General features: G+C 40.9%; 1 protein-coding gene across 1 annotated transcript in view; it reads right to left on the bottom strand.

The window, feature by feature from the left end:
* Positions 1–1,897: 1,897 nt before the first annotated feature.
* The window catches only part of NPHP1 (nephrocystin 1), a 59,324-nt gene continuing 33,537 nt past the window's right edge, over positions 1,898–27,684 (bottom strand). The window contains 13 exon segments of the mRNA XM_079720771.1: positions 1,898–2,334; positions 3,797–3,841; positions 5,744–5,817; positions 8,053–8,165; positions 16,695–16,794; positions 17,728–17,804; positions 19,666–19,748; positions 20,820–20,930; positions 22,776–22,795; positions 22,798–22,827; positions 22,830–22,854; positions 22,856–22,858; positions 23,249–23,323. Of these exon segments, the coding sequence (XP_079576897.1) occupies positions 2,062–2,334; positions 3,797–3,841; positions 5,744–5,817; positions 8,053–8,165; positions 16,695–16,794; positions 17,728–17,804; positions 19,666–19,748; positions 20,820–20,930; positions 22,776–22,795; positions 22,798–22,827; positions 22,830–22,854; positions 22,856–22,858; positions 23,249–23,323 (1,029 nt within the window). The 3' untranslated portion in view covers positions 1,898–2,061.

Below are 27,684 nucleotides of genomic sequence, written 5' to 3'. Positions count from 1 at the left end.
ATGATGGCTTCCCACACGTCACTGAAGGCATGGGGTGGGGTCTGGGGCGGGGGCGGTGGAGACGTAGCGAAGTCTCTTCTCCAAGGCCATGTTCTCTCATGACATTTGTGGCTGGGAGCCCTTTCATGCCATGTTAAGTTCGGAGATGAAGGCCCACGCTGAGTTTCGGTTAAGGGTTTAGCGGAAGCTGACTAAAGATGTAGCCCAGGAGTTTCATAATACAATGGATCTCTAAAAGTAAATGCCTCCTTTAAGGCAGCACGCTGTCAAAAAAAGTTCCTCAGTTGGTGCTCTGATAGTTTAGGTTAAACTCTAATTTGATCGTCTTTTTCTTCCAATAGCCTTCTCATGTTTTATTTTCACATGCAATTCTTTTTTTTTTTTTTTTTTTTTTTTTTTTTTTTACGGTATGTGGGCCTCTCACTGTTGTGGCCTCTCCTGTTGCGGAGCACAGGCTCCGGACACACAGGCTCAGCGGCCATGGCTCATGGGCCCAGCCGCTCCGCGGCATGTGGGATCTTCCCGGACTGGGGCACGAACCCGTGTCCCCTGCACCGGCAGGCGGGCTCTCAACCACTGCGCCACCAGGGAAGCCCTCACATGCAATTCTTAAATGTTTGCACTGATGAGGGGAATGTCTTAGGTTGTAGATTATACATGGTCTCTCTACGAGGTACATTAGCTGTGCCACTTACTAGCTCTGACTTTAGGACAGTTATCGAATCTGCCTGGCCTGTTTCTTCAGCAGTAGTAATACAGGATAAAAACAGTGCTGGCCTCCTATAGTAGCTGTGAGCGCTAACCTAGTAAATGAGAACACACGCAGCAGGCGCTCAACAAATGCCAGCTGTACTGTTATTGTTAACAGTGAAGCCTTGGGACAATTTACTGGCAGTCACCGGTTTATTTGAAATGCAACAAAATCTTTGTTCTTTGACACAGGGGTGGGTTAACTTAGTCTCCAAAGCGTGGAGGTGTTTTGTTTTATTTTCTTTTTAAGAGCACCAATTATATGGACTTGAAAAGGTAAAACTAGGTTCTGTTTTTATATCTAATTAGAATAAATCACATTCAAATATTAGACTGAATTCAGTGATTAATAACACAACTTTCTCAAATAGATTATTACTCTGATTTCCCCTACATTTCACAACACAAAGTTTATTAGCAAAATCGTATATTTAATATATTCTGGGTCCTAGACTCTTATCAGATATATCATTTGCAAATATCTTCTCCTATTCTGTGGATTATATTTTCACTTTCTTGAATAGTCATAAATTTAGCTTTTGATAAAATCTTGCTTTCATACAAATCTATAGATACAGTTAACTTAAATTTGTTACTTGGTATTACATACAGAATGGACGGACAACAAGGTCCTACTGCATGGCACAGGGAACTATATCCAATATCCTATGACAAGCCATAATGGAAAAGAATATAAAAAAGAGTGTATATATATGTATAACTGAGTCACTTTGCTATACAGAAGAAATTAACACAACATTGTAAATCAACTATACTTCAATAAGAAAAAAAGAAACAGACTCACAGATATAGAGAACAAATTAGTGGTTACCAGTGGGGAGAGGCAAGATAGGGGTAGGGAATTAAGAGGCACAACTATTAAGTATAAAATAAATAAGCTACAAGGATATATTGTACAGCACAGGGAATATAGCCAGTATTAATAACTTTAAATGGAGTATAATCTTTAAAAATTGTTAATCACTACATTGTACACCTGAAACTTTCATAATATGGTAAATCAACTCTACTCAATAAAAAAGAAAAACAAAACAAAAATTTGTTAGTTGGTTTTTGAAAAAAAATTCTTTAAATTTAGATATAATAGTATTTCTTATAAAAATTTACTTCATTGTATTAACACATATTCAAATTACCAGATAAATATTTCTTATAGAATGTGGCCTGGACAAAAAAGAATAAAGCCTAAGTTATGATGGGACAGTTACTTCTGGTTTTGTCATGCGATGCAGGTTGTCATGGAGGGTCTATCAGATTCAGCGGGAAGTGGAAGGTCAAGGGGCACCGCTGTCAGGCGGCGATCTTTCTTATTTCACCCAAGAAGTCATAGGTCTGCTCTGAAATGTCGAAAGGCTCATGGAGCCCCGCTGGCGACAGCAGAGCCTGGAGGGCGCCCTCGTTTTCTCGGTTTTGCTTGAGGAGGTCGGCGATGACCTTCCATCGGGCAGCCTCGGTCTCCTCCTCTGCCCACCTGAACGGGGGCAGGAGCGCGGAGTGGAGGAGGGGGAGCACGCAGTCGTGGTAAACCAGGAGGAACACGGCCTTCAGGAGCTCCTTGTCTCTCTGGGAAAACAGCGGCACCACCAGTGACTGTGAGTGGACCCAGCTCATTACTCCTCACGTGTTACACTGTATGAGCTCTGTTCACTAGAAGCCGCCTAGGGGGTGGGAGGGAGGTGCCATCAGTGTCTGGCAGGGAGTCGGCTCTGAATCGGCTGCTCAGTCAGGACGTGGAGAGAGACAAGTGGTTCTCTCTGAGGGTCTGCAAGGTGCTCCTTGAGGCCAGGGTGCCCCCTGGGTGCCACGGAGTGTATCGGACATTCCATCAAGCAGACTGGGGTGCCAGAATCTAATTCCGGGGACAAGGGTGCGGTTCCAGGTAAATGGAACTAAGACACAGTGTGACATCAGCTGTATTGCTGAATGAGGTCAAGGTGATACGGGGGTATCAAGGGCTCTGCGTGAAATCCAGAGAAAGGAGCCCCGAGCAGTAAGAACGTGTTGTCAACCCCGCCTCCCCATAACAAGAGCTGGGCAATATCCACACGGGTAAGCAGCCCGGCTCCGACAGCTGGGGTGGGAATCACAGCCGGGGTGGTGGTCTACACTGCGATGTGGCCCCCGCAGGCTACCGTGTGTGGAGAGGCAGCTTCTACAGGCCCGAGGCCCAGCACCTGTCCACTGCCAAGCTAGGAGGGCATTAAACCTGCCAGTTTTAGTCAAACAAAAACTCAAACAAGGATACAATATATACACTTTTTTTGTTCAATTTTTAGTGTCTTTGTTTGTTCTCCCACGATTCCTTGAGGATAATGAAAAGTTCAGATTAGTAGTCCTAAAACCATGGACCATGGGCCCAATGCAGCCCACTGCCATCTCTTTTTAGAAATAGTTTTACAGAAAACAGCCCTGCCCAGGTGTTTACATATTGCCTGAAGCTGCCTTGCATTACAGTGGCAGAGCTGGGTGTTTGAGACAGACCACATGTGGCCTGCAAAGCCAAAAATATTTACTCTCTGGCCCTTTACCAGAAAAGTTTGTCAATCCCAGACTAGAGCAGTCAAGCCACTGCTCACTGCTCACTGCAAGTTCTGTTTGGTAATGACCACATGCTCTGGCCACGTAAGCACAGCCATGCATGCTTTCAACGTGTGCTACAGCTTGTGCCAATTTTCTTCCTCCTTCTCCTTACCTGATATGGACTTTGAGAGCTAGGGGAATTTTTTTTTTTTTTTTAATGAGAGAAATTTGATAGCCAACTGGGACACTTTGGCTTAGAAAGTTCCCCTCAGTTCAATAAACTCAGTGATCTGAAATGACTGTCTCCATCAAGTGTTTCTCTTTACACTTGGAATCCATCACCCATACCCTTCTTGGAAGGTGTCTTTGCAACCGTAATAACACCGTTTAACTGTCAAGAGGGATTAGGACCACGGTTACTTCAGCTAAAAAAGAGGCACGATTAGGGAGTGCAGCAGACACTGAGCACAAAACGTGTGAAGCTCGGGGTGCACAATCACGTTACCTTCTCTGATCTTTTTAATGTACTCTCTTTCTCAGCCCAGGAACTCTAAAAAGCAAATAGAAATATTATGTTAATCCGAGTATTCACAAGTCTTTGCCACACCTCTGCGACTTCACTCTGTAACTACACTTACGGACAGGATTACAAACGCTGTACAGATCCTGCACGTGTAAGGAGTGAATCTCTAATTAGGCATCAAGTGCTAATGACCCAGAACCAGACTGACTAGGCGGGATGTATCAGTGAACGATTCCTCAGAAGCCCGTGATTCTTACAAGTCAAAACTAATTTAAGAACAGAATCAGTGCAACGCTAACACATGCATGCAAACTGCACCAACGCAGCACCTAAACAATAAAATACCATTAAGCTTTCAAGGTAAGACAGTCATGAAAATAGAACAGTCTGTCAAATACCATACTCCTTGACAATCCTGTTGGCCGTGATGAGGAAGATGGTCAGGGAGAGGTGGGATGAAGTATAGCTTTGCTAGTAAATATTTCCAATCTGTGCACAAAGTTTCACAAAAGCTTCTTTAAAGAAATAAAACACCCAGAGTTCAATTAACCCCACGGAAGTATGAATCAGAGACCTTCCAGGGCCCAGCATGGCGCCTTAGCCATAGTGGGCTCTCGTGAAATATCTGTTGAATGAATCAATGTATGTACGTTTTGTATAACGAGTAAATATTAATATACTAATGCTTTATAGGGGAAGAAAGAGAAATTCTGCATTATCTAACTACAGTGCCAGATGAGCTTGTCTGAAATTACAGATAAGCATACGCCAAGAACATTTTCTTACATCTTTTTGCTAAAACATCATTACTGTTGACACCCCCCCGCCAGCCAAACCAGCACGTGCAATCAGTTTCAGAGTCTAATAAAAACCTCCGTAGATGATGCTCCCTCCTTCCAACTCCACCAGGCCGTGACCTCCCTCCTTAGCAAGAGGACTCACCTCCCAACACAGCTCCCCTCCCTCCTGCGCATGTGCTTCTCCACGGCTCTGTGCTGTCCGGGGTCCCTAAAGCAAAACGCTTCATGGGTTGCCCACCACCTACCACACTCTTCACCCACAGGATGAGACTGAGATCGCCCTTGACCGTCTACACACGACATCCGACAGGCCAGACTGGGTCATCTGCTCTCCTCAAGAACACGCCCTATTCCCTGCTGCCTCAAACTGTTTGCCTGTGCTGATCATCCCATGTGTGATGTCTTCTTCTCCCAGCTCAGGATGTCGAAACCCGACTTGGCCCCCAGGCTTTCATTAGGTGCATCTCCCTGAGGACCTCTTTAATGAAACAGGCTCCTGATCCTCAGAGGCTGCCTTCTTTAAATCTGCAAGGACCTGGATTACACATCCCCTACGGCACTTATGTTATCTGAGTATTTGCCTCACAGGCCTAATGTTTGTTGATTCTAATATGTAAGTTGAACTTTGTGAAACTGCCGTTTTTGAAGGCCAATAAATGGCTAAAAATTAGAGATTTCACATGGTTCAATCTAATATCCAGCTGCTTTTTCATACAACAGATAACATACTTCAAATTAAAATAAAAATGATATGCATGCTCTGATTCGCCCCTGAAAACTCAGTCAATTTATCTAACAAACCATTTTGGATTTTTGCTCTTAGGACACAGTTGGTGGCCATCTTAAGTCAAGGAACAAACAATAGGGAGGAGATAGCAACGGGGTAGACGGCAGGCACTCCATCTGCTTATTGGGTCAGGGAAGGCAGCCCTGGGGAAGTAACATCCACATGAAGAAAGGACAGATGAGACCAAGTTAGCTAGATAATAGACAGGGATCGGGAGACATCATCCAAATAGGGAAGAAACAAACCCCACAAAAACCTAGAGCTGGTGTCAGAACTCATTATGCAGTAAGTCTAACCGCTTTTAGAACCCGCCGGGTTTCCACCATGCCGCATACTACTCACCCTGAGTGCATCCATGATGTCAGGCTGCTCCAAGAGCTTGGGGAAGGTGGCCAGCACTGGATTACTGATTAAATCTGAAATACAAAAGAATCAAAAGGATTTTATATAACCTTCAGCCAATGTATTTTATAGCAACGGACATAAAAACATTCATTCAGATTGAAATTACCGTGCCACGTGATCTGTTGATAACACATCCTACCCACTTGACCCTCTCGGAGGGCTGGAAGCTGCCCCCTCAGCCTCCATCCGCCCCTATATCCACACCCCGGGGAAGTCTGAAATGAGTCTGGTACCAAGGAGATAAAGCTTTTAGGTGGGAGTAAAGTGGCTCCGAACAGAGTAAGACAAGAACATGTTGTTCTTCTTTCTATGTTTTTTTTTTCAACCTCTCTTTCCTCCTCACGACTGAAGTGTGGTGTGGTAAGAGAAATCTTCCAATTAGGAGGCTCCCGCACTCTCAGGAGGCTGAGTGGGAACCAGGGGGCACCAAGGGAAAGGAGGTGGAGGGCGGGCAGCTCCTGCCCAGCCTGGGGCCAACGGACGGTGCTGGATGACATCGGAAGGAATGAGGAGTTGGGGATTCTGACCACGTGCCTAAATACTGTGCAGGAGAATACTGATATTACACAATCAATAATGGCACGTGGAGGGCTGTGCAGAGAGGCCCACCAGGAAAGACACTTCAGAAACGGCAAGGGCAGTGACTTCTATAATTTTGTGTCCTCAGTAGAGAAAAATCCTCTCTCTAGGTCTTACTAAGTATATTCTGATGCACAGATTCAAATGAAGCCAACAATTCTGAGTAGGCTTCTCCCTACCTACGGGAAAACTAATAAGCCTTCTCCTCTTTAAGGAGTCAGGTCGTTCGTGAAGTTTTTCTAGAGTCATTGAAACGAATTCAGAGGCAAGTGATGACTAAAAGGCTTAAACTGTCCTTCCTTTAGAACTACAATTATTCCTTGAGAAATGTTGGTGCTTCTCTGACTCTAGGTAGTTCCATTTCTATCTACCTATCCAGGTGGTGTGTCCCTGGGAGGGGACTCGTGTCTAACTATGAACTCCACTTGTCCATGAGAGCCGAGTCACCATGGGGCTCTCTCTCCCTCTCACTCGATTCCAGCCACACTGGCCTGCCTTCAATTTCAATCCTTCCAGTGCACTCAGGTTTTCTTGCCTTGGGTCTTCAGACATGCTGGTCCCTCTATCAAGAAAGGATCCGCCCCCAGCCATCTCCCCTGTATGTCTAACTCCTCTCTCAGGTCTTATCTTAAATATTCCTTGGGCTTCCCTGGTGGCGCAGTGGTTGAGAGTCTGCCTGCCGGTGCAGGGGACACGGGTTCGTGCCCTGGTGCAGGAAGATCCCACATGCCGCGGAGCGGCTGGGCCCGTGAGCCGTGGCCGCTGAACCTGCGCGTCCGGAGCCTGTGCTCCGCAACGGGAGAGGCCATAACAGTGAGGGGCCCGCGTACCGCAAAAAAAAAAATTCCTTGTCCAGAGAAGCCTTCCCTCATCCTATGAATTAATTCAGGTCTTCCTAGGGTATGCTCTTGTTGTGTATTTCCCTTCAGAACACTTGAGGTTGAGAAGGATTATTCATATAATTTTGTGTTTGAAGTCTGTTGCTCCACGAGAGTAGGGATGATGGTGCCTGTCTCATTCATCACTGGGTCCTGGCACAACGCCTGGCATATACTAGGCACTCAATAAAGAATATCCAATAAAATTCAACTTTCTCTGGAGGTAATTCTTACAACACATGCATATCTCTGTGCAAGTTCAATCATGTGTGACAGCTCACTGATTTTTTAAAATTACTTTTTAACATTTTACTTGGAAAAAGTTTCAAGCTGACAAAAAAGTTGCAAGAATAAAAATAGAACCCCTGAACACCGCTTACCTGGATTCACCAATTTTATTGATTTTTAAATTTCTTGCATTAAGAACCAGTTATTTTGGGTAATTTTGGTCTCTTTCCAAAAAGATGATATACATATCAAACACGTAGTAAAAACATTATTAAAGACATTAAAGGAAAATATGATTATATCTGAAATTTAGGATCTCAAGTCCCCAGAATCTGAATGGTAAAAAGTGTATATTGTAAAGAACGGAACACGTACGGAGCTCACACAGGATGCACACTGAGCACAATGCTTTGCATCTGAAGTAAGTGATTGACTGATGCTATTCTAAATATTTTATTCCAAATGTCACCTTCAGAAGCAGAAGATAAAGGCTGGCAGAGGTTACATTTACTCAAAGCATGATGCACTGTTGTATGTAAGGAAACTGCAAAGACTTCTCACCAGCACTGTGCATGCTCATCCTGTCTTTCAGGAGCACGTCTCCAAGAATCTGGCGATAAAATATCAACAAATGAACGGAGCACATACTTCCAATTAATGTTTCCGGCAGTAGACTATTAAAGAAGAAAAAAAAATGTATTCATTAAACAATCCCCTATGATCCAAACTATGGTGTTTTTAAAATGTATACTTATTACTCGAATGAAGAGTTTCAAGTTTTGCTTCATTGAAAAAAATTTTTAATAATTTTGAGGAAAACTTCCACTATAAGTTGACCACGTTAAACTTCAGAAAACTTTTATTTTTACGTGTATACTTTCAAGTTGCAACTCTGAGTTACCATTTCTGTGTTTCCATGTTCGCATATACACCCATGTTAAATGTCGAATAAAAAATAAAAGTCATCAATTATGTGTTTTAGAAAGAACGGGACTAGTCAGCTACAAGTTTTAACAAAGCCATGTTGCCACCCCACCTGACGTGACGAATGCAGAGGAAACGAGTTCAGACTGTTCCCGGTGCTGGGTGGAACACAGCAGGGTGTGGCAGATCAGACTGATTCTGACTTTGCTATGCTACCTCCTAGCTATGTGATTTTGGGTTAATTATTTATTCTCCTTGTGTTTTGGTTTCTTCATTTGTAGAACACAGATAGTCATAGCTGCATCTCAGGTTACTAAAAGGATTAAAATGAGGTAAATGTGGACTGCTTAATGCAATGCCTGGTACATACTGTAGTAAGGTCTCAAGGACAAGAAAATTTCAATATTGAAGTTACATTGATATCAGTTTAAAATAGACTGTAAGAATTTTAGGATGTTGTATGTAATCCTCATGGTAACCACAAAAAAATGTACAGAATATACACACAAGGAAATCAAAATGTATCATTACAAAAAAAATCAATTAAAAACAAAGGAAGGCAGTAAGGGAGGAAAGGAGGGACAAAAAAAAACCCCTTAAAACATATAGAAAACAAATAACAAAACGGCAATTAAGTCCTTCCCCATTAGTAATTATTTTCAATGTAAGTGGATTAAACTCCCCAACCCAAAGACATAGATTGGCAGAATGGATTAAAAAAACAGGATCCAACTATATTGTGTCTACAAGAGACCCACTCTAGATCTAAGGACATTCATAGGTTGAAAATGAAAGGATAGTTAAAGATATTCCATGCAAATAGTAAACAAAAGAGAGCAGGGATAGCTATACTAACATCAGACAAAACACATCTTAAGCCAAAAAGCTGTTACAATGAAAGATATTATATAATGATAAAAGGGTCAATTCATCAAGAAGATATAACAATTATAAACGTATACAACAAACATCAGAGCTCCTAAATATAGGAAGTAAACAGTGACAAAAGTGAAGAGAGAAATAGATCTACAATCAGAGCAGGCGACTTCAATACCCCACTTTCAATAAGGGATAGAACAACCAGACAGAAGATCAATAAGGAAAGAGAACTTGAACAACACTGCAGACCAACTGTAACTGACCGACATATACAGAACACTCTGCCCAATAGCAGAATATACATTTTTCTCAAGCGCACACGGGACATTCTCCAGGACATTCTCCTAACATATGTGGTCATATATTAGGCCACAAAACAAGTCTTAACAGCTTAAAAGACAAATTATACAAAGTATATTTTCTTTTTTCCAAAGTATATTTTCTGATCACAATGGAATGAAACTAGGAATCAATAGCAGAAGGAAAACTGGAAAATTCACAAATATGTGGATATCAAACAACATACTTTTAAGCAACCAATGGCTCAAAGAAGAAATCACATGGGAAATCAGAAAATATCTTGAGACAAATAAAATGAAAATACAACACACCAAAACTTATGGGATGCAGTGACAGCAGTGTTAAGAGGGAAAATTTATAGCTATAAACACTTACATTAAAAAAGAAGAAAGATTTCAAATCACCAACCTAACTTTACACCTTAAGAAACTTGAAAAGAAAAACAAATGAAACCCAAAGGAAGCAGAAGAAAGGAAATAATAAAGATTAGAGCAGAAATGAACAAAATAGAGAATAGAAAACAACAGAGAAAAATCAATGAAAGCAGAGCTGGTTCTTTGAAAAGACATAAAATTGACAAACCTTTAGCTAGGTTGACTAAGAAAAAAAGAGAGAGACTCAAGTTACTAAAATCAGAAATGAAAGGAGACATTATTACTGATTTTACAAAAATTACAAAGGATTATAAAAGAGTACTATGAATAACTGTATGCCAACAAATTAGATAATCTAGATAAAACAAACTCCTAGAAACACACAACCTACCAAGACTAAATAATGAATAAATACAAAATCTGAACAGACTTATAACTAGAAAGGAGATTGAATAGTAATCAAAAGCCTCCCAACAAAGAAAACCCCAGGACCAGATGGCTTCACTGGTGAATTCTACCAAACATTTAAAGAAGAATTAATACCAATCCCTTTCAAACTCTTCTGAAATGAAAGGAATACTTCCAAACTCATTCTGTGAAGCCAGCATTATCCTGATACCAAAGCCAGACAAAGACACAACAAAAAAACTACTAACCAATATCCCTGATGAATACTGATGCAAAAAATCCTCAACAAAATACTAGTAAACATAATTCAACAGCATATTAAGTTTTATACACTATGACCAAGTAGGATTTACTCTTACAAGGCGAGGATGGTTCAAAATAAGAAAATCAATCGATGTAATACACTAGATTAACAGAATCAAGGGAAAAAAAACACATGATTTTCTTAGCTGATGCTGAAAGCATTTGACAAAATGCAACATATTTTCATAATAAAAACACCCAACAAACTAGGAATAGAAGGAAACTATCTCAACATAATAATGGCCATATGTGAAAATCCCACAGCTAACCTCATACTCAATGGAGAAAGACTGGAGGTTTTCCCTCCAAGATCAAGATCACGATCAAGATCAAGACAAGGATGCTCGTTTTCACCACTTTTATTCAACATATTACTGGAAGCCCTAGCCAGAGCAGTCAGGCAAGAAAAATGAATAAAAAGCATCTAAGTTAGAAAAAAAAGAAGTAAAATTATCTCTGTTCACACACAACGTGATTTCATATGTAGAAGATCCTAAAGATCACACACACACACACACACACAAAACTGTTAGAACTAATAAATGCAGCAAAGTTGCAGGATATAAAATCAACATACACAAATCAGTCATGTTTCTATATACTAACAATGAACAATTTGAAAAGGAAATTAAAACTTTAATTTCATTTAATAGCATATCTAATAGCATTGAAAGAAAGAAAATACTTGGGAATAAAAAAATAGAAATAAAATTTCAATATTGAGATTTCAAAATATAATCCGGAAATACAACAAGTGAGTGCTTTAAAACCTGACACCTGGTACACACTAAATACTTACTGGGAATATTGAGCACCAGAATTAACCTTAGCAGATACTCAAGAAAATGTCTTGAATCATTCTAAACACACATTTTCTGTGTTATTTTTAGAAATACATGAACTCTGTCACTAAGCATGAAGAATGACCATATAGGATATCTCGAAAACCTTGCAAACAATGTCCTCTACCAAGAGGAAGATGTCTTTGGGCTAAGGGAAACCACCTAAAGTTAAAAGAGACTTTAACTTCAGAAAATAATCCTTCCTTCTAACTTCTAGGATGAGAATTTTAGAAGGGAAAATTCATCACAGAGGTAACATCCAGGCTTCCAGCCTGCTGAAAGAGAACAGAAGGAACGTGACCCTGGGGATGGTGCAGGAGTAATGGGTCCCTATGACTAGTTTCACGGAATTTAGATACGTATCCTTGACCACTCCCTAACCCTTGCATTTCTAGAAGTGCCCCAAAACACAAGATAGATTCTCTTACCACACTTATGTTCATATAGAGCATTTCATACACAGAGCCAGAAGCCATCCTTTTCCAGCCCTGCTAAAATTCTGATCGTGTATATACCTGACCTAGATTTCAGGTTGGCTGCAGGGGAACATTTAAGCTGCCTTGATGCCACCACATGCCTTCTCGGTGTTCATGCTGTGATTCCCAAGGGTTGTTCTACACCCCGCCCTCTGGTCTATGGCTCATGTGGGCAGTGTTTCAGCAGCTTGCCCAAACTCATGTCTCATGCTGATAAACAGACATTAATTTTCCGAGGGGAAGGGGTGGAACCTTCCTTCCATTCTCTCCTCCCCTTCTCTCCCAGACTGGCCTGCACTGTCTGGCAGGCATCGCGGCCAGCCTGCAGTAGAGGCCTTCAGCGCCCACAGTGCAGGCACTCCTTTCCTTCTGGCACCTCCCCATAACATGAAGCAATGCTGCTGGCTCTTTATCAGAGCTTCCTTTAGGGAAATCCTTTGATTTTCCCAAATCCAAGGTGACCAGGAAGCTCTGAGCTGAAGAAGTAAAGATATACTTCTTTCTGACCTCACAGACAGACCAACAGAAGGGCAATAAACATGATACTGGGCCCCCCTCAAGCAACACTATTACTTCATTTATTTTTAGCAATAATACAATGAAAGTAAAAGAGAAAAAAAGATGGCATACGTCAAAAAGGCAAAGGAAAATAAACAAATTTGTAGCAAATTTATATACAGGCATGTAGCCTACTGCCACAGACCAGTATGTCTCGGTATTCAGAACCCGTGCTCTGGGAGTCTGGGTCTAAATTCAGGGCTTTCCCTCATCAGAGGCTTAAAAGCATGCATTTGGCCAAATCACACCAAGTTAAACCCCATCAAAAAAACAGCTCCAAAATCAGAAAGGCAAGTCCTGGTGAAACAGGAGGATCTATTTGCTCCTCTTCCATCTCAGCTGAGGGTCAACATGATCAGAGTTGTCTCTGTAAAAGGAGACCCAGGGACAGGATTCTGGTGTTGTTTCTTTGGTCAAGGAGATGAGTCCACATTGATTCATCGGATTTTCACAGGGCTCCTGACAGCCAAAGGAGACACACACGGAAGACTGCTGGCTAGTGAGAGGGCAGGATGAAGCCAACCAGCAAGGATACTGGGGAAACTGGGCACTAATGCAGATTATAACTGGGCTTCCCACCCTTGGCCCTGCCCGCAGTTTTGTAGGTCCCTTGGCATAACAAAAAGAGTCCCTGTCCTTTCTCCTTCAAGCAGAGAACTTGGCTAAACAAAGATGAAGGGTTTATTTATTTATTTTTTTATTTTTATTTTTATTTTTTTTAACATCTTTATTGGAGTATAATTGCTTTACAATGGTGTGTTAGTTTCTGCTTTATAACAAAGTGAATCAGTTATACATGTACATAAGATGAAGGGTATTTTTGTTTGTTTGTTTTGTTTTTTCTTTTGCGGCACGTAGGATCCTAGTTCCCCAACCAGGGATCGAACTCGTGCCCCCTGCAGTTGAAGCGTGGGGTCTTAACCACTGGACCACCAGGGAAATCCCCAAAGATGAAGTTCCTAAGCAAGGGAGAGTGGGGACAGAGGCGGGACTGGCTTTTGGAGGAGAGAAGGAGGAGGGCTGTTGGTAGCATCATCCGCCTTCTTTCCCCACTTGCTGCGGGTGGCAGGTCAGGGAGAGGAGACTGAGAAGGGTCAGCCCCGCCTCAGGCTCCACCTCCAGGGCGCACAGGCCTGATCCCAGCCTCTCATCCTGGACCCACAGCACAGCCCTCACACCCCAGCCCATGGCCCGGCAGTAGGGCCCAAGGCCTCTGGCTTCACCATGCCCACGGCCTGCCTCTGGGAGAGCCTGCCCGAGGCCGGCGGGCCCTGCGGCCCACGCTTGACACTACCAGGAGAGCAGAGTGCATTTCTGAATCAGGCAAGGTGGAGCGGCAATTTCAAGACGGTGCTCAGGTCTCTGGGAGGAGACAGGAGCGCACACCAAGACAAGGTGGGGGAGGCCAGGGACCGCAGAAGGCAGAGCAGAGCTCCCGACCTCTTTTACACCAGCAGGAAGAGCTCTACTTGGAAATTATTTCACAAACATTTTTCGGGTGCCTACTGTATGCTGTAACCAACAAGGGCTCAGCTCCTGAGGTCAGGGGATGCGGACCTGGGACCCTTCTTTGAGAACCCAGCATACAGAAGAACATTCATTGCTTTGGGAGAATGGGCCCGCCCATCTGACCGCCGCGCACCCAAGTCAGATTTGATCTCTAGATTGTAAAGCATATCTGCAAACTGATATTTGGGGCCAAAGAAACACTATTAAGAGCTGTACTTGACAGACACGCTTGGGAGTGCTTCGGACTCTCGAAAGCTTATCAACAAGAGGTGTAGCGGGAGGCTGAAGAAGTAGGAAGAATGGGGCCAAACAGGATTCTAGCTTTTCTTCTACAAAGACCGCTACTGTGCTGCTTTTATTAATCTTGAAAAATAAAAACTGTCCAAGGAAAGATTGGCCAAAAAAAGGGAATTTATAGGCTCTATGAACATCCAGGGAAAAAAAGAGCCAAGAGAATGAATACTACCCATGAACACATAATTAATGGTTATTGAAAGATTTAACTGTTAACACTATAATTATGATACACATTTCAGTACTAGAGATAAGAACAAGGGATATTTAAACTGGGAGCATGGTCTAGAATGAGAAAAGCAACCATTCACAGAGGTGGGCCAAGGTTCCCTGCTTTCTGATAATCCGCGAGCAGAGAGCAGGTCACTGGGGACCAGTCAACTGCATCAGTCTCTGTTCCCGAGCCAGGCTCTTCCCTCTGCCCCTCCTGGCCACTGTGTACTCTCCACATCTCCACGTCATCAAATGGTACCTCTTCCAAACCTTCAAAGCTTATTTTTTTTCCAAAGCTTATTTTGAATCCCCCTGATCCTACCAGCTACATAGCACATCCTCATTTGAACAAATTTGATGGCAGTGCCAGCCACCTGTCATTATATTTACATTTATCTAGACATATGATAATAATAATAGTAATAGTAATAGCTATAGCTGTTTATAATATAGCTATTACTATATAATAGTAATAATTATAGCTGGTACTTATTGTGTGTTACTGTGTGCCATGTACTAGCTAAGTGTTTTATATATTTTCTTTTCCTTAAACCTCTTTAGAGCTTGATGGGGTTAATATTATTATTATGCCCATTTTAAAGACATAAACCTTGAGACCCTGAGAAAGATGGTAAATGACTTGTCCAGGAGGTTACTGAGTTAGAAATGGATTGACCTGGGATTCTACCAGTGCAAAGTCTCCCTGAAGAAAATGCAAATTAAAACCACCAACAGCTACCACTAATCATTTATTAAAATGGGCAAGGACTTCCCTGGTGGCACAGTGGTTAAGAATCTGCCTGCCAATGCAAGGGACACAGGTTTGATCCCTGGTCCAGGAAGATCCCACATGCTGTGAAGCAACTAAGCCTGTGCGCCACAACTACTGAACCTGTGCTCTAGAGCCCGCAAGCCACAACTACTGAGCCCAAGTGCTACAACTACTGAAGCCCATGCGCCTAGAGCCCGTGCTACACAACAAGAGAAGCCACCGCAAGGAGAAGCCCGTGCACCACAACCAAGAGTAGCCCCCGCTTGCTGCAACTAGAGAAAGCCCGCGCGCAGCAACGAAGACCCAATGCAGCTAAAAATAAATAAATAAATAAATAAATAAATCAAATGGGCAAAACAGAAAAAAATTGATCATATCAAATGTTGTCAAGAATACGGAATAACTGGAACTCTCATATGCTGCTGGAGAGAGTGTAAAATGGCCTAGTCATATTGGAAAACAGTTTGGCAGTTTCTTATGAAGTTAAACAAACACCAGATGATCCAGTAATCCCACTCCTAAGTACTTATACCCTCGAGAAAGGAAGACATGCCCCCACACACAAAAAAACTCTTACGCAAATATATAGAGCAGCTTTATTCATAATTGCCCAAATCCAGAAACAACCCAAGTATCTATCAACTAGTGAATAAATAAACACATTATGGTATATCCACCAAATGGAATACTAGTTAGAACAAGAAGGGAAAAACCACTAGCACATGCAACAGCATGGGTGTATCTCAACTGCGTTACACTAAATGAAAGAAGCCAGACTCAAAAGGCTATGTATTGTGTGAGTCCATTGGTAGGACATTCTGGAAAAGGCAAAACCGTTGGGAAAGAAGACAGAGGAGCAGTAGCCTGAGGCCAGAGCTGGAGAGCTGATTACAAAGGGGCATCAGTTCACTGTTTATAGTGATGGAAATATTCTCTATCTTGACTGTGTGGTAGTTATATGACTGTATATACTTGTCAAAACGCAAAGAACTTAAACTAAAAAGGGCAAATTTTACTGCGTGTAAATTATACCTCAACAAACTTGACATTAAAAAAAGTTCCCCAAAGTTCCCTAAGGGTAGGACTGTGGATAATATGTCCCGCTGACTCAAAAGTTTCTATACTATTTCTGACCGTACCTATCATTTGTGCTAACTGGTAAACAGAAGAATAAGCTAATCTGAAATGTATTATTATTCCATTTCCCTACTGATCCTTGGCAGAAGAATTAGTGACGAAAAAAAAATAACTAACAAAAGGTGACCAAGCACGTGGAGAAGCCAGAAGCAGAGATGGTCCACAAACGCTGAATGGGCCCAAGTTCACTGGACAGGTAACAGCAGGTACCAACCTTAGCATGTTCCTTGATCTTCTGTTCAAAGATCTCAGTTTTACTAGAAGCTGAGGCTGCCTTCTCACTGTCATCATCTGATGGAAAACACTACCATGTGCTTTAAAAAAATAAAAAAATACATCTCAAAACTTTAAGTGCTTAGGCAGTGAATATAATAAAATAGAGTATTTTATATTATTTTTTATATATAAAAATAAGACAAAGTTTTTTTCAGCACCAGTGGGGCTGAATTGTATGAGAGGCGGGAGTCGTCCATATGCCCTAAATGGACTGATGAAGTATGATGTGCCCTAAGGACCTTCAGAATGTACCCAACCAGCCCACCCCTGGAGCTGCCACTACATCAGATACCGTGACAGCATCACTGTTGCCAGATGACCAACAAAAAGGGAGTTTAAAAAGCACGTCTGACTCCAAGTAGAACCAGCTGCATCCCAGATCCCAGCTCCTTCCTGTTCCAAGGTGGGACTGGTATTGCTGGGGCGGCAGCAGTGCTGTGTGTCCTAAATCACGAAACAAGGAGGGGGATGTCTGAGGAGCAAGAGGGGAGTTTCAAACCCATCAGGCTCTGAGCTCCAAGAGGCAAGGGCCCTATCTGCCTTACTCTCCATTTTCCCTTTATCTAGCACAGTGCCTGGTCAATGAACACATTAAAAGATGCTCAGTATTTTTGGAGGGCAACCTGGTATGTATACCACAATTTCAAATGTCTACACCCTTTGACCTAGCAATAGGCAATCACTGCATTGGCCTATTCTATCAATTCTGTGGCCCAGTGTTCAATGAAAAGGAACCAGTACAGGGTCCTCATGCATCCTAATTTCCTACGTTACAGTCTCAAATATGCTACCAAGAAAATAAGCACTTAGATAAAAATGATTAAGATTTTAACATCAAACGACATATTTAAAAAAATGTGAATTCACGTGATAAGTGTTACGCTTATTATACTATAGGTATCTTCTCTGATGCATCTTCTGCTTGTTTAATCTTTAAGGAAAGGAAAGAAAGCAACACAGAAGAGTGGTACCTCTTCTGGATACTGAAGGGTCCACTTCAACACCTTTTTCATAAGGGGTGCCTCCATTCAAGAAGAGTTCATAAGTTCTACAAAAGAAAAATATACCATGATGGATACATGTTATGGACATTGAGAAACAGTAGAGTCAGCAGTGGAACATTTTTTAGCACAGATGCATTCACAGACATTTTGTTTATGCCTCACTGGTAAATGAGAATGAAAGTTGTTGATACCTCCATGGGGTTATCATCTCAGTAAATAAAGTCTCTTAACTATGAACCACAGAAAATACATTTTTCTACATAAAAATGAGAAAGATTAATTGATGTCATTAAGGTCTTTTGACTTTAATGACTCGTGTTATTTAAATGCATTTTTCAAATGTTTCAAATCATCATTGGAAATAAAGCTATTATGAATTCATACTATGTTTAAAATATAAAAGTAACATGTAGATTGTTGTAAAAAGTTCAAATGGCATAGAAATGATAAACAAAAAATGAAAAATCCCTCCCCCCTTCTTTCCCCCCTAGTTTGGGAGCCCCTTGTCCTATCTGTTTCAATACAAATGGAAACAAACACATACATTTAACCAGTAAATCTCAAACTGACACACGTTTAAAGCTGCGTATTCCGTAAGTGTGGAAGCAGAAGGTAAGAGGCCTCCTTAATCCTGTGGCACCACCTCCCCAGTTCTGCTCCCCAGAGACAACCTCCGGGAACAGTTTACACCCACGCACACACACACAGCTCTTCGTGAACAGAAGTGGAGTCGGCACACACACGATTCTGCAACTTGCCGTTTTCATATAATAATATACATTGGAGATGTTTCTGTATCAATATGTAGGCCTCCACCTCATTTAAAAAAAATAGCTATGACTTCACTTTAAGAAGGATAGGATAAACACTTTTCCCTCCCACTAAGCACAGCGAGAAACCCTGAACAGTATTAAAGACAAAAAACAAAAGCAGAAAAACAAAAAAAACCCACAAGAAGCCTGGGCCTCTACATCTACAGGCAGTGGCTGGGGAGGTTGGGTGTGATAGAGTGCCCCTCCCCCTCCCACTGGGGTAACATCAGAGGAGGGCTTTTACCTCTGTCCAGTGGTAAGGAGGTCACGCCCACCCCTGTGGTATCAGTAAAGATGGAAGACGGGAGCATTATCTGAATTAAACCTTTGGGCTTGGGAACTATTATGATCCCATTTTAAAGATGGGGGAAGTTGAGGCTTGCAGACAACCTGCTTACAGTTACACGGACAGAGCCCAGGCTACAGCCCTGAATTTTACCATTCCAAATCTGGGATCTCAATCATCATCCTAGTGACTGCCCATCTGTATCTCTTCTGTGGGTTTCTTACCTTCCAGACTTAGATTTGTGTGTGTGTGCCCATTTTCAAATTTGGATTGTCCTCTTTTTAATTTTTGAAAGATCCTTTTGTATTAGGGATAATAATCTTGTGACTGTTAGGTATATATTGCAAATGCATTACAAATATTTGTTTTTGGTCTTAAATTTGTTTACAGTGGCTGCTGCTACAATTTCCATGTACCACCTACGGAAGAAAGGGGGAGTCACGGAGGACCTGGGGACCCCAGACTCAGCTTTCTCACTCTTTGGTGAGAATGAGGCTCTATTCCAGCACTGTGAAATGTACTAATACCACAGGAAATCACTGAAAGAATATTCTCAGCAGACAACCGGTGCAAATATCTTTTAAAATACCTTTGCTACATGTGTCATTTCTTCCCTGCTAGGATGAGATCATGTGTACTGTTTTCATATACTACCTAAAAGAACATTAAAGTCAACATTAAAAGCCCTCTCCACACAAGTTACTGAAATGTAAATAATACACTCTAGAAACCTAAGGTATCTAGATTCTAAAAAAAATGAATTTCCACAAAATTACCCGTTTGGAAGGAATATATAAGCCAACTTACTTTGCTGGAATAGGAATTCCACTGGCATCAAAAAGTTTAAGAAACACCCAGCCACAACTTAATTCTCCTCTCTCACCAGTTGACTAGAAAATAAAAAAGTGTATGAAACTTAATGTCTGAATCAGTCAAATCTATAAGCACATACCAAGTTCTTCTAAAAGGAATAAAACTAGTATTTGCCTTTAGAACTAAAAAATTCTTCACAAGAAAACAAAGTGAAACCCAGTGGAGTCCCATTTGACTTGCAGGCCAGATGGTACAGGCAGGATGTAAAATGAAAATCTCTCATTAAATTGCTCCTGAAAAACCCCTAAAGCTGATGATATGACAACTGTTACTATTGCTTCTTGAGTGACATAAATATGCTGTGGGATGATTCCAGATCGCCTCAATATACATGAGAGTGGGAGGTTCTGTCTCAGTAAGAAATGGGATGAGCCACTTAAAGCATTCAAGGGTCCTTCTGCTCAGAACTTAACCCCACTGTCAATTGTCAGAGGCATCTGGGGTTCACCTGTGGGAGCTGCTCCTGTCCTACCCACCCGCAGCAGACGGATGAATTTGCCTTAAAGAAATGAAAGGACGGTATTACACCATTAACATAATAAAAATTGGCTCTCTGGGTTATCACGAGGCCAAGCACACATACTACACCTATCAAGCTATTACTGGAATATGGAAATATATAATTATTACCACAGACCCACACCCACTGATTCAATAGTCTATATGATGTAAATTAATCCAAGTTTCTGGTGTTCCCTTTATAAAAATTACCCCTCTGCCAGGTCCCTTCATTAGAACCCTCATTTGCAAGGTTAGGGGCACTCTGACCCTCCAGGACAGAGCTAAAGCACTGTGCTGCAAAGCCGCTGAGCATCTTTTATCACTTTCTGCAAGGTCTCATGTTTTTCCAATCTTCATTCTTTAAAAGCACTGGAGTTTGCTCAAGCTATAAATGTAAACAAGTACACTTATTTTAAACACTACTGGAAAAGTAGCATCATAAAAAAATTAGAATCACTGTCACTCTCATTCCTCAAGAGATTAAAATTCTATTACACATAAAAACCTCGACTATTTTACTAAAGACAGACATAAGGGAAAACTTCCCCTTTGACACATTAGAAAGCTGTATCTTTCAACTGACATACATTGCGAATATAAGAAATTCCAAGTTCAAATAATATTCCAAGATCTGGAGAAGAAGAATTGGACCTGATGAAACAGTCACCATCAAGCAAGCAGGGCAAGATGCCAGTAACCTGAAATGATACCAAAAACGAAAATTACTAATAAACATGAAAAATGGTTGGAGGATAAACAATGAGGTCCTACTGATAGCACAGGGAACTATATTCAATATCCTGTCATAAACCATAATGGAAAAGAATATGAAAAAGAATGTATATATGTGTATAACTGAATCAGTTTGCTGTACAGCAGACGTTAACACAACATTGTAAATCAACTACACTTCAATAAAATAAATGTTTTTAAAATGGAGGGAAGGTTCAGCTCTATTCATCTATAAATAGTTTATGTCGCTGCATCATAATAAAGGTCTCTTAAAGGAAACAAAAAGCAGATGGACTGGACTCATCTATACCAATGATTTGAAATTTTAAAATGTAATTTTTGTATTGAAGAAAACTACCTTTACGTTCACTTACTCTATGCTTAGAGCAGAGGCTAATGTGAAACAAGCACTGTACCAAGGTCTTCAGAGGTATCACAAAAATAGTTTGATAAGATTTTTTTGGCGGGGGGCTGTGCCACGCGGCACGCGGGACCCTAGTTCCCCAACCAGGGATCGAACCCGTGCCCCTTGCAGTGGAGGTGCGGAGTCCTAACCACTGGACCGCCAGGAAATCCCCTGATAAGATATTTATATTTGTATTAACCGCTGTCCTTTGGAAACAGAACTAAAATTGCGGACTGCACACACACTTGCTCAACTTTCCTCAGGCACGCCTTGGAAATTTTCCTTTCCTTCCCTTCTGCCCTCTCCATTCCCCCTCCCTGGACAACTACATCCCTCTTCCTTGCCTATAAAATCCTACCCATCCTTCAAAGTTTTGTTTCTCTTCTAGAAAACCTTCGCTGAGCCTAAGGACTAGAATTAATTTCACCCTCCTCTGTGCTTCCACAGCACTTGGATCCCTAGGTGCTGCCTGTGTGACATTACATTCTGCCTACGTGCCAGTTATCAACAGCACCCACTCCTTAGAGCGACTCCAAGGATTAGATGAGAAAATGCACATCACGGCCTACCTCACGCCTGGCACGTGGTCAGAGCTCCATAAATAGAGGATATTGGTGTTTTATGTGTCTTCTCTACTAACGTGTAAGCTCCCACAGTACCTAGGAAGAATGCCTCACACCTAAGGACGCTTAATTTCATTCAACAAAGCAACATACACATATTATTTATCCCTCAAAACAGTTCATCTTTATATCCAGGAAAACCTTGGAAAATTCTACCCTAACCACTTCACAGGCACAGAGACGCACTATCAGAACTGTGAAGTACTGTGTTAAAATGAAAGCAGTAGGGGGACTTCCCTGGCGGTCCAGTGGTTAAGACTCCACCCTTCCACTGCAGAGGGTGTGGGTTCGATCCCTGGTCGGGGAACTAAGATCCCGCGCTCCGCGTGGGGCGGCCAAAACATTAAAAAAAAAAAAAAAAAAAAGGGAAATTAACAAAAAAAAGAGTAGAACAATTATATTGTTACAATTTAAAAAAATGTAAGCAGTAGGATGCTTAGAAGATCAAACTGGGCTTGTAGGAGTCGTGTGGTAGACAAGTGTGGACACACACAGCCCACAGGTGAGGTGACTGGGCCTCCTCCACATGCTGTGTCCTCTCAGTGAACCTCTATCTTGCTGTAAGATCTTCTGATGCAATAGGAGGAGGTTAATGAAGGGTTCTCAGGGGCAGTGACATAAGGGAGTTAGTTGTGGGAGGGAAGTAATGAAACTCTGGAGGTAGAAAAAAAAGTAAAGTAAATAGAACTATAGAAAGTTAATATTATTAAAAGAACATAAAGATATCTTTGTCTCCACTGGCATCTATGTGGCACTGACTCGGTGGTTTCAAGCCACTTAACCTCATTCCAGCCTTTGTTTGTCCCAGTCTTGACAGTTGCTGGGTGTAATGACCAGTTCCCTAGGCGTCACCCTTGATTTTTATCTGAAGAAAGCACAATTCTCATGGGCACAGTTGGAGACTGCATTTTTGAAAAACACGTCCTAAATTTTCTCTTTCTGTTTTCATTTTTCATCAGAGGGAATTTTCTAGAATTAAACCTTGTGACCCATTGAATGAGATGATTCATAGGCATTATAACTTTGGTGAGTCAGAAACATGAGTAATTGTTATCAAAGTCCTCAAAGAACATTAATCTAAGGATTCAAATCTGGCCCCATATATTCTGTGTTAAATACACATACATTATTTCAGGAATACACTTTGACAATCTTGCCTTAGAAATTAATCATATAATACTTATCAGGTAAAAAAAGAAGTTCATGTTTCATTCCAGTCTGCTTACTTCCATTCACAAGTAAGCAGATTACTTACCTGGGGAGAAAAGGTCCATGTTTTGGGTTTCTTAGGTTGCCACGTGGCCCTGACTGTATGAATGTTGCTCAGAACCTGAAATGAGATTTTCCCATTGGAATCATATCATAGAAGCTCTCTGAAACATTACCACTTCCAGGTCCCAAACACTTAACAGCTGGGCAGAGAGAGAGGGGGATATTTTATTTCTTACTTTGTGTAATTCTGTAATTCTTTTTTCTTTCTACATCAGGTATTATACATACCTAACACTTAAAATGATGAACAAAAACACAAGTGTTACAGCACTTATAACACAACGGAAGAACTGATAAATGAACTCAGACTCAGATCTTTGCACTAGTGATAAACTGTATTAAGTGAAATACTTAATATATGAGATACATTAACCAGAAAATTCAGAGAAATGTTAGGTATGAATGACCTTTTAAGAAATATGACCCACAAGAGCATTTTATGTGCAATCCATTACCCTGCCATCAAGACAGACCCTGCTACCAGCTCAGATACACGGTTACAGTTTTCTTCAAGATCCCTAGGCCCATAAAGTATATTTTTCCTGGAATTTAATCTCTTATAAAATGCTATTGCAAGAAGTTAGTCCTATAATATACACAAATCAATAGAATACAAAAAGAGCAAAAACTGTAAAAAAAAAAAAAAAAAAAGAGTTCAAATTCTATAAAGTTATGGCCCAAACTGACATTTTCCAGAAGAAGAGATAATATACAATTTTTATTTTAGATAAAAATATCTTAGTATAGCATTTCTAAAACTAAGCTTTAAAAATAATTAGAAATCATCCTGAACGTGTCCTATGAGGTAAAATTCAATTCACTGCCCTCTGTGTCGCTATTGGTAGGCAGCTAGGAGGGTCTCATGGGCAGCTAAGTTGTTTTCCACAGAGAAAGTCTCCATTTCCTTCCACAACTAATATAAATGAATTTATTTAAACCCTTTCTAAAATGATATATATTCCCAGACTGGGCCCTTGGAGTACAAACTCCTTTTGATTACTATCTGGTGTCTAATCTAAGACGGCATTTTATTTATTCTAAGGTCCTTCTTGGTTTTTCAAGAAGGGTTCCCCGCTTCTAATATCTAAGAAGTCCTCTGCAATCATTGAAATTAAGATCTCATACTATCGCTGCTTTTATCTTCTCAACTTGGAGAATGCTGATTTTGATTGAGGAATAACTTCTTCTGCTTGATAATTTTACATCCTTCTTGAGTTACTGACTCTGAGAGCTAAAAAGGACTTAGTCCAAACATCTCATTATACATTTGAGAAAACTGCCTCGAGAGAGGGTGAATGATGGGCTCAGAGCATAAGGATGAAATAATCAAGGTTTCAAAATTTTAGAGATTTTTCCACTCAGCAAACGGCATCAAGAATGCATAAGGGGGACTTTCCAGATGGTCCAGCAGTTAAGACTCCACACTCCCAATGCAGGGGGCCCGGGTTCGGTCCCTTGTCAGGGAACTAGACCCCGCATGCCACGACTAAATATTCCGCATGCCGCAACTAAAAGATCCCGCGTGCCGCAACGAACATCCCGTGTGCCGCAACCAAGACCCGGCGCAGCCAAATAAATAAATAAATATTTTACAAACAAACAAACCAAAGAAGGCGTAAGGGCTTCTGCTCAAGATGAATTTATGCTCCAACACAGCTGCTCTGCTTCAAACATAAAGCAGTGACGCTTAAAAAGACAGAGGAGGACTCGAAAGTGAGACGACTATTTCAGTGGCCCATAAACAGAAGAGAAAAACAAAGAACCGGGCGAGACTAAAACTGGGGGTCTCCTGGGCTCTGAGTCTAGAGCGGGATGTGGTGACAAGGAGCCGGATTTGTATGTTACAGAGGCTAATGGTACTCAACACATGAGAGAGGAACAGAGACAGCCTGATTGCTTGAAGCCAGTAGGATGGAAGAAGGATGGTGGCCAACCCTCCTCCTCATAGGAAGTAAAGAGCCTAAGCTGGAAGGAGGACAAACATGGAGCTGTGACACCAGGATCAGAACCAAGTAAACAAGTGAACCTTTAAGTGAATCGCTGATGTCCCTGACATCACCTTAGATCAAGAACAGTAAACTTCACTGTAAGATCTGGTTCTGGACTGGAGTTTGGAGGTGGGGGTAGTATTGGTGGTAGCAACCACAACACCATTAGATTGGTGGGGCTTGGCTGGCGGGGGAAGGGTAAAATATCTTCTGCATAAAATGTGCTTCTAAGGACACACGAAGAAATCAAATACTTACAATACAAGAAACAACCCTGAGCATAGATATTAACAAAATATGTCACTATACATAATTACATATTTATTGTTTTTAAAAAAACAGATTTGTTTGCATTAAAAAAAAACCCAAAAAACTTCTAGGCAACGATGACAAGATGGGGCCGTAGGTAGCTAAAGCATGTCAGTATCTTTGGTGTGTTAGGAGAAAGAAACACAGAGTTTAGATTTATGAGAATAATCTACAGCTAAGTAGGTAGGCTAAACATTTACATATTGCAAACTGAAAGGCTTCAATAGAACTAAGTGACAAGGCCATGGGTAGCTGCTATGCTTTTTTCTTCATGTTTCTATGTATTTGAAATAGTTACTAATTTAACAAATATTGCTAATTCCAGTAAAAGTCAGATTGTGGTATAAAATACATGTAAAAGGAAAAGAATAAACAAACTGGAAGATTGTAATGTTCTAAGATAAGAGTCTAAATGTGAGATTTACACTTGTTTTCTATTTCTTTTATTATCGGCAAAACTAATACGATTACTTGATGTATTATTTCTTACTGAGTTCTTAAGGGTTTTCAATCAATTTTTAAGGATGAAACACACAATGGTGGTTAATTATGAAATGTGTCAACTATATCAGACAAGTTAAAAGAAACTTATAGTGAACACCCATAAGCTCATCACCTAGATTCTGCCATCAATATTTTACTATACTTGCTTTACCACATATATCTTCTGTCCATCCATCAATTCATCCATCAATTGCAGTGTATAATTTTTTGATACACTGCAAACTTGCAGACATAAGTAAACTTTCCTCTAAATACATTAGCATGCATATCATTAGCTAGAGTTCATCATTTGTTCACAGTTCTTTTTTTGATCGAAAATTTAACACAATGAAATTCAGTAACCTTATTTTTTATCTTCTTGTAATGTCCAGAATGGAGACAGGAAAGTGGGCTGACTAGGGGTCATAGGTCCTGAGGAATGACACAGTGAGTGCTGTCTCTGGAGGCCTAGAGAGGAGCCTGAACTTCCATTAGGGCCCAAAAGTAAGGAGGCACATCTACCCCCAGGGGTGTGGGCAGAGGCCAAGTGGGGAATCTGGACTTCCATTCTCACCTAGCAGTAATAGTGTCAGAGGCCTGCTAAAATAGAAGTTAGACTTATTAAGATCCAGAGACTCCCAACACTCAAAATGTCCAGGATACAATAAAAAAAAGAAAAAAATCATTCATTATACCAAGTACCAGGAAAATCTCAACTTGAATGAGATTGGTACCAAAAGATACCAATACTGAGATGACACAGATATTGGAATTATTTGACAAGCATTTTAAAGCAGCCATCTAAAAATGTTTCAATAAACAACTATGGAGATGCTTAAAAGAAATTTAAAACATAGAAAGAAATACAAAGTCTCAAGAAAGAAATAAGGACATCTCAACAAAAAAATGAAAGATAAAGGAGACCCTAATGGAAATTCTAGAACTGGAAAATACAATAACCAAGATTAAAAACAGACACACACGCATACCTACACAAGTCACTGAATAGACTCAACCACAGAATAGAAAAGAGAGCAAAGAATCAGTGAACTTGAAGACAGGAAAACAGAAACTATGCAGTCTGAACAACTGAGATAGAATAGACAGGAAAAAATGATCAGAGCCTCAGGAACCTGTGGGATTATAACAAAAGATCTAACTAACATTCATGTCATCGGAGTCCCAGAGGAGAGGGAAGTTTGGAGCTGGAAAAGTATTTGAGAAAATAATGGCTGAAAAATCCCCAAATTTGGCAAAAGACATAAACCTATGGTTTGAAAAGCTGAGAAAACCCTAAACAGATTAAACCCAAGAAGTCCATGACAAAGTACATAAACTTCTAAAAACTAAACATGATATCTTGAAAGCAGTGAGAGACAAACAACACCTAGATTCACCCATAGGGAAAAACCAATTCTCATCAGACAGAGGCCAGAAGGAAATGGAACGATATTTTTTGAGTGCTTAAAGAAAAGAATTGCCAACCTAGAATTGTATGGCTAGTGAAAATATCCCTCAGGAATAAAGGGGAAACAGGCATTCTCAGATAAAGACAAACTAAGAGAATTTGTAGCCTGCAGACCTACCCTAAAAGAATGGTTAAAGGAAGTTCTCTAAATAGAAAAACATGATAAAAGAA

This window comes from Hyperoodon ampullatus (assembly GCF_949752795.1).
Source record: "Hyperoodon ampullatus genome assembly, chromosome: 15".
Classification (NCBI taxonomy): Eukaryota; Metazoa; Chordata; class Mammalia; order Artiodactyla; family Ziphiidae; genus Hyperoodon; species Hyperoodon ampullatus.
This window is presented reverse-complemented; position numbering and strand designations above follow the sequence as displayed.